The 8,135-nt window shown below is 41.1% G+C and overlaps 3 protein-coding genes across 3 annotated transcripts in view; all 3 read right to left on the bottom strand. All coding sequences in view use genetic code 11, as the record gives it.

Moving 5' to 3' along the window:
- Positions 1-100, bottom strand: part of EGR_00810 (tRNA (uracil-5-)-methyltransferase A) — a gene marked incomplete at both ends in the record, with an annotated part of 5,228 nt that extends 5,128 nt beyond the window's left edge. Inside the window, one exon of the mRNA XM_024490059.1 lies at positions 1-100. Within this exon, the coding sequence (XP_024355462.1) occupies positions 1-100 (100 nt within the window).
- A 54-nt stretch (positions 101-154) lies between these two features.
- Positions 155-2,350, bottom strand: EGR_00809 (tRNA (uracil-5-)-methyltransferase A; the record flags this gene model as incomplete). Its single annotated transcript, XM_024490058.1, has 7 exons — positions 155-245; positions 319-474; positions 670-764; positions 1,035-1,110; positions 1,536-1,621; positions 1,828-2,049; positions 2,306-2,350. 7 exons carry the CDS (start codon positions 2,348-2,350, stop codon positions 155-157), a joined length of 771 nt encoding a protein of 256 aa, XP_024355461.1.
- Positions 2,351-3,064: 714 nt separating this feature from the next.
- EGR_00808 (E3 ubiquitin-protein ligase sina) lies at positions 3,065-6,446 on the bottom strand (the record flags this gene model as incomplete). Its single annotated transcript, XM_024490057.1, has 5 exons — positions 3,065-3,323; positions 3,951-4,143; positions 4,236-4,342; positions 4,633-4,765; positions 5,924-6,446. 5 exons carry the CDS (start codon positions 6,444-6,446, stop codon positions 3,065-3,067), a joined length of 1,215 nt encoding a protein of 404 aa, XP_024355460.1.
- Positions 6,447-8,135: the final 1,689 nt, after the last annotated feature.

Below are 8,135 nucleotides of genomic sequence, written 5' to 3'. Positions count from 1 at the left end.
ATGGAAGAAATATGATGACAGTCAGGGCACATAAAAGCACTCGGGTCAGACACACATTCGCCAATTGTCCTTTAACTCGATACCATACACTTTGAGCCATAATGATGGTAAAGTGAAACAACCAGTGATCTTAAGGTTACCTGAACATCTCCAATTAAACTGTAGTATTAAGACACATAAAACTCACTGATGGCATGATCGGACAAATTTCGGGACCCAAGGATTTTCTGGAGCTCGACATGAACCTATCAAAAGAAAATCCTTAACACAGTGGAACAGCCAACAAAGCGAGAAAGTAAAAAGTGATTTTTGGCATACCCGGATTCAAGGCAGAGGTCACAGTATTTGAATTTATTGACCTTTTTCACTGCGTTTCGGACCTTTTTCAAGCACTCAATAGCACTGTTTTGCTTTTTCCTCAGCTGATCCGGATCGTAGGTCATTTGGTAGAGGGACGCGACACTTACATTGGGACTGATATTGAGGTATAAAAGTTCAATAAGTACGTATCCAGCAATTGATAGCAAAATGCAACTTATTCGTCAATAAATGATTAACGAAACTCAACAATATACTGAGTATGTCAAAGAACCAATAGAAGATTAACATGAGCGCAGTACTAACTGCCTTCTAAATAAAAAAGTGGAACAAAACTGACTAAGAACATACTCAGCTGTGTCCGGTACTTCAGCAGCATTGCCAACCTTCCGTTTCTTTAAAGATGGAGAGCTGTGGGACTGCTCTTGATCGCCCTTTGTTTTTGACTGATACTTTTTCATCAATATGGGATCATTTACAGGCATGGAGACCTTTGTTCGATAGACAGCAAATTACTAATAGAAGAGAGAATTCTACTCTGGAAACTATGTGATGTCTTTGGATGAAGATCAGACAACGTCAATGAGGCCGCTGATTTTGCAGCTATGGGACATCAATAATACAGTGCTACATCGATTCAAGACTATACACCACAGTATCAAATTTATAATAAAACTGTCGAAAATATGGCGAAAAATAATGGTAAGATGTAGTACCTCAGCATTAAGAGTTCGTCCTTTAAAGAAATATCCATTCAGTTTTTCAACGGCCTTATCTCTATCCTCCGCGGATCTGCAAAAGATTCAAATAATACGGAGCAATAGGTTACTAAAAATTGAGCAAAAACCTTGATACAATAAAGTTACAATATATTAAGTGTCCCGCAATTGAGTTAAAATTCAACAGTAGATTGAATTGAGTTTAAACATTGAACCACCACTTATCCGATCATAAACAAGCGAGTTCGCCTGTTCTAAACCAAGTATTCCTTAGGTGTTTAACGATACAATCGAGAGTAGTGGGGTATAGATAGTAAATATGATCATTCAATCAAAAACTTAGGAACGAGGTAACATTTCTAACATACGTATGCAATTGGCAACCCTCAGACCAAAAGATCCTTCCAGAAGGTTGCCATTTGCATAGATATAAATTAGACATCGTGGGCTTATGGCAAAATTTTACCAAGGTGCAAAAAAGCCCAATAAATTAGTTACCGAAAGGTTATGAAGAAAAGCCCTCGACCAACTGGTTTGATTTTTGATGTGTCAAAACCCTGTGATTGGAGGAATTTCTTCATTGTCTAGAAAGAGCACGAAAAAAAAGATGAAAGGTATCAGTTTTAGAGGCAAAGTGAGAAGAAATCGAACCTAAGAAAGGGTTCAGTGATTTTAAAAACACGTGTCTGGAAAATTAGCAATTACACAAGGGAAGTACTTCAAAAGCACATACTGAGGGGGAGGGATGAATTAGATATTTGATCACGTAGGCAGAAAAATTGAGACGCACCTTGACTGTAATGTGTTTGTTGACATTGCTGAGTCGAATTTTGAAGCGTTCATAAGAGGGCTGTCCGCTATCGAGATAGGCATAAACACAGTCTGGCGCAGAGCATGGTGTGGGAATTGCACTCGGTGGACAACTACTCCTGTTTTCCCAACATGAACACTTGATTCCAATATTTATGGATGGCTTGATCGTTTGCTCCACTGCGTCCTGAATAACTTGGTCCTAAGAGATACATTTTCCTATGATTTAGACCATTCACAGAAAAAGGAAAAAGAATGGTCGAAGACAAGTAATATTCGAAGTAAAAAACTCTGAAGGAGCTTATTGTACTTCTATAGTCGGTATATGGACATCGATGTCTAAATGAAGCATGGAAAATAGGATTAATACTTGATTAGTTCTACGTCAGTTGCACTTCAACATAGTTCCATGGACTATGGACATTGACATCCACGTCATGGAATAGAAATAAACTTACCAAAGGAGCAGAAGCAGAAATCTTAGCCATATTCGAAGAATCCATGTGGAACTTAATAAAACATTATAGCCTTGAGATCAAAACATAAACAACCTGCATTGGAAAACAGCAAAGCTCCTAGCAAGGAAGTATATTTTCAAATAAAGAAAATACGGCCAAGTGCCCCAATAAATAGACAATGAGTGTATATCACAAATTTGCAATAGGGGCTAATCTGTCCAGGCGCACTAACCCCAAATGTACACTCAGGTCATTATGACAGACTCAGGAATCTTGGCCTCTAGAGTGCTATTGTGGAGGCTACGAGAAGGCTTACACTTGCCTAAGCTGGAACAATACTAATTTCCTTATTTTAGTTTAATTGTTCTCATTAAATGGCAACGATATAAAAACTGAAAAGTCTACTTAAAGCACATCTAGTCACTAATTGTTCCATTTGGGGATTTACCTAAGATCTTTCCTCACCTTCCAACAGCTCCCTCAACTAGTGAGCTCAACGTCCCCACAAGTTCTTTCCGGCAAAGCCTCCTCTCCCCAATCCTGTTAGCAACCCTAAATCCCCCCAGCCACACTGCACCAACTCACCACCCCAGTCCCCAGGCTAGCAGATCCCCGGGCACCGAAATCGTGTATTGAGCACGTGGCACCAACAAGTAACAAGAAAATACTACCGATGACAGCGCAAACGCATAACCAATAAGGTATGAGGTGAGGAAATAGGAGGGAAAGAACAAAGGTCAAAAAAAAGTGGAGAATGGCTCAACCCCACGTCGGGGCAGAACCTCCGCTGGCAGAACCGGTACCGGAAGCGCTCGTTCCACCACCGCCGCTACCGTTAACGCGTGCGCGAGAGATGGTCACATTGATGCCGAGGCTGCCATTATCTGCGAATAGTTGAGCCATGTTGGAGTCGAAAACAAGGCAGTCAGAAATGGCGATCGCCGCTTGCACACCGTCGTGAATGCTCCGCGGCGTCGCCTCCCATGTCAAGCGCCGTGTGGAAGCCGTCAGATCTAGCCTGCACAAAGCGAAAACGTCAAGACAATGCTGCAAACATAATCCAAGATATCTCTAGCACCATTTCACGACCCATTTGACTTTTTCATAAGCGACCTACTTTACTTGATACAGTCCTTGCGAACGAAAGCCACATGAATGGGTGCCAACTTCGTTAAAACAATTTATATCGTTTATTCTTTAATACGTATGAGATGATTTGAGCTAATACTGAAAGTTTATAATATTGATAGAAGTGCTTGGGATAATGTGAAAAAAAATACCGGGGCGCTATTCGCAAATAGTAGAGAAAAACCAGATAATAGCAAGTGAGTTGAACAATCATAAACCAAGCCTGTAAAGTCCTAACAAATTAAGTTGTTTTGAAAGGAACATAAATACATTTTAAACTATATTTTATAAAGCTGTATTTGCTGTTGCGACAGTACGCCTGATATTAACGGGCCTTTGGTGTCTCAAATATAAAATCTGCTCATTTGCAGATACATTTTAGGAAATACTGAACATTTACTACGGAAAAAAGTTTCCCTCTAAACGAAATGAAATCCCGTCCGGACTTTCCTTCGCATAAAGTACCGTATGCTAACAATCAAGCGAAAAGATATGAGAAAGAGAAAAAGGAGCGTACTTGTACACGAACTGGTCAGCCTGTTTTTTAGTTCCGATAAGGAGGACGAGGGCGAAGAAAAACTGGTCGGGAGACACTCGCTCTTGCTTTTCCAGCACAAGCATGAAGTAATGCCCGAAGCACGACTGCATCATCACCCAGTCAACGGCCCCAGGCAAGGTGATGTCGGTCGCCAAGAAGACAATATCCTCGCCTACGGGGCAGGGTAAGGTGGAGGAAGTAGGAAGCATGAGTAATCAAAAAATTGTTTATTAAGCATGGCAAAAGGGGGATCAGAAACATTACCTTGTAATGTGGTAATGCTTTTGTGGCTCTGCAGAAGATGAGGCATGACCTGATCGAGTTGGCCAAGCCATTTGCACGAGGTGCCCGGGCAGGGGCAGCTGTAGGGGCTACAGGGATTTGACAATACAATTTAATTAATAGCGTGGCTTACCTACATTTTTTGGAAAAATAGCATATAGCTGTAGTGCGAGTGCGTTTGCAAGCCCAATACCATGTAAAGGGGCTGCAGCAATTGACAGTTTTCCCAATTTACGTACACAGGTATACACTACGACATAGTTGACTTTCGAGAGTTAGAGAATGAAGGCGGCCAAATTTCTAAATTACAAGTAGGAGAGGGAGGCACGGACTGATGAGAGTGAAAGGCGTGAAACAAAAGATTGTAAGGATAACTCACCGATGCTCGCAGACAGATTCATGTTCCGCCTTTACGGTGTAGTGGAAAGTCTCCGCGCAGCCAGTTAGAGCGTACTTGCAGGGGAAGAGAATACTAGCGGCCAGTTTCTCCATTGCCAGATTGCGGATGTTTTCTAAAAATGAGAGCGAGTAGGCGTGTGAATTTGCTATCACATGATCAGAAAAAGCGCAACAATGATGTACACTTGGGAGATGTTACAACAGAGACTAGCTATCAACCTCAATCGTGTTGCACCAGATCTGTTCATCCGTCTATGATTAAAGCTGAGCGAAAATTTCAGTAAAACAACTTGTAGGAAGGGGCTTCTAGCAGTGTCCAAGTTGTTACTAGCAGGTTTGCTTGAGCTCATTGTTTTAGAAGTTAGGCCACTGTGGCGCATCAAAGTACTAACGTAAGTGAAAAACCGATAAATTTACGATCAAACCACGTATCAAGAAAATGATGCAGCCATAAAGCTAATTTTTAAATGCATTTGTTAGATTTCCGGATCCAAATGAATATGACACAGAACTGATCGTAATGGGTTTAAAGGGGTAAAAAACAGTCCAATTAACACATAGGTCAAGGATCAAAGTAGTAAGTAGATAAGGGTGAGACACTACTTACTAAGTATTTAACAACTTTACTCGAATTTCGAGAAGCAAATTAGTTGACATGTACATTCGATAGGCTAGCGAGATAAAATTATGATGCCCGCATTAAAATTACAACCTTCCGGTCGTTGTGCCGATTACTATTGATCTGAATTATGCGCAATCAGCAAGTGCTCAAATATGTGAACAGTCATGAGTAGGATGATTTATCAACAATTTAGTAAGGTAAAATTTTTTAACAATTTGTGCGAACGCTGATTATGATGCAGCTACAAACAAGTAAAAGCTACAAGTGGCCTACGCAATCAAAACAAAACTCAAAAAGTTGGAATCATTGTAGAGTACGACCAAAGATGTTTACCTTGCGCTTGTAATAACAAATGCCATTCAAAAAGACTAGTTACCTGGCAGCAACAAAGAAACACAAGTTTGATATATTTTGAATTGTAGGTGCATAGAATACTAAAATTTTAGAAACTTTCGTCAATGTAAAAACCGAGCCAGATCTTTCACCGTAGAGACCCTTCTTTCAAGTACAGCCAAAGAAATTCAAAATAAACGTCACCTTGCTTACGATAAATTAGCCACACTGAAATGATATGTGACAGGGTTCATCAAATAAAACGTCCAATTACTAGAGGCTTTAAAAACGAATCATTTTTGGAGTAATACCTTACCCAGATTTCCGCGGCAAGTGGGACAAGAGGAGAGTTTGCTGCGACAACTGGCACAGACGATGTGACCACTTTGACACTGCAAAATCGGAGGCAGTGCGAAGTCCATGCAGACAGGACACTCGAAAAGACTAACGAGATCCATGGAGTTAGTAGGAGTCGGGGGGTTACCGCCAGCACCGGTGGGAGGGGGCCTCTCTGGGCCATTTGGGAGCACAGGGGTGGCGGTGATAGGAGTAACTGAGGCGGAAGCGGGATGACTAACCCCACCAACTACTCCAGCGCCAACCCCACCACTGCCGCTACCTCCGCTCCCACTGGAGTCACCATCTGCTCCGGCGGAGTCGAAGTCAAAGAGGGCTGCGGAAGCGGCCGGACGCTGTGGGTTGGACGATGACACCCCAGCAAAGTGTCTTTCTACGACGGTAGAGGAGACTTGTCTATGTGAGGTAGGGCGAGCGGATGGCTCAGCCACCACCACCGAAGTTGGACGGTCCGAACCCGCATGAGAAAACGAGGAGCTCATGGCAGCTGAAATGATACCATGCAATAGCAGAACGCTATAACCCTGGACCCACATAAAGCATCTGTTGCTTTGATTAATAGGATATGAGGAGAATCGACAAGATATAATGTAGAAGGGGATTAATCATTACAAAAGTATAGTGATGTGAACCAGAAGGGTACAGTTTATCGAATTAAGCACAGCTGGCCAAAAGCAGATATAATACACATCTGATGCTGTGGAAAATGGACCAACGTACTTAAAGCGTCTTCAAAAAGTTAAAGTAAAAAAATACAGAACAACTTGATTTCAAGCATGCAATCAGAATAAAGTATATGTATACATGACCTTTAATAAAAGCTGTCACATATTGGGTATTGAAAAGTAGTTTTTACTGAAAGCAATAAAGCGAAACGGTAAAGCAAGTGGCAAAATTGCGAGAATAATGAGCGTGTAGGCCGAGAATTCAGATTGATGTGGGCAGGGAACATACGAGACATGGAAATTAAAATAGGAAATACAAAGCCGCAAACTAATCAGATCAAAGACGACTAACTAAAAACGGCTTGTTAAGCTACTCAATAGGCCAATGGGAAGTCAAAAGATCGCATGACAAAGTTAGAGATTTGCATTTCCTATTTAAATGAACTTTAAATATTTTTCCTCAGATAAGTGCCCGACACCTTAGTCAGGCACACAATTCAGGAGAAATTGTCCAGAGGAGCAATGCTTGCAATGAGAACGTTTTGAGTAGAACACGAATATGCATTCTTAAGATTATGAATCAGCCATTTATTTTCAAAAGCCTTCTCCAGAGAAGTCAGTACACAATAGCAAACTTAGCAGCCAACACACGTCTAGATGACAAATGGGGACCTATCTTTAGCAGAAAACATAAATTGTGTGCATGATGCATTGAATTAATCAATAAACCAATAGCGAACCAACCTAGCTACTCCAGGATCCCACACATTAACAGAGAACACGGCATAAGCCGCGTCTTTGCAATACTGCTTCAAACAAACTTTTAAATATGTTCACAATAAATCAACAATAAGAATTTTCATGCCATTTAGTCTATAAAATCTTTTTTATTGAAGCAAAATTTGCGCGTCTGTTGAGGTTTTATCCCCGCAAAATCGATCAATTTTATTTAATGTCATCCTAACGTGCATTAGAATGCTATTCCCCGTTCTCGATAGGTGCGTTTTTGTAGCCGTTTGTTGCATTGTTAAACTGCTTTTTAGGTGGCGCAGGCTTTTGGATACCGCACGTTGTGCCTTTGCGGTGCACCATGTCATGCATGCAAACTCTGGGACCCATGACGTTAACAATTAATCTTTCCTCATATTATTGTGGGATGCTATGATTTCAGGGATAGCTTAGATGGCACATATACGTTAAAACTCTGGTTTTAAAGACTCCTTAATACTTACCCTTTCAATAACCGTAAAAGCGCAGTCAGAAATGCCAATCTAGCGACTTGTTATTCTACGTTATGATTTATTACTTTGCGCGATCTTTTCTATAGCAATTACAAGGGATTCCATAATTGTAACTTTTTTCTTGACTTACTTTACAAAGCTTCACACTTTTTTTCGCACCAGCAACTTGCGAACTATCCATATCTCTAATCAGACGCCAGAAACATTATGTAGCGTCCCGAGACTCCCTGAAGACGAAAGAGGACACAATACTCGGGCAGAATAT

Source organism: Echinococcus granulosus (assembly GCF_000524195.1).
Source record: "Echinococcus granulosus chromosome Unknown EG_S00003, whole genome shotgun sequence".
NCBI lineage: Eukaryota > Metazoa > Platyhelminthes > Cestoda > Cyclophyllidea > Taeniidae > Echinococcus > Echinococcus granulosus.
This window is presented reverse-complemented; position numbering and strand designations above follow the sequence as displayed.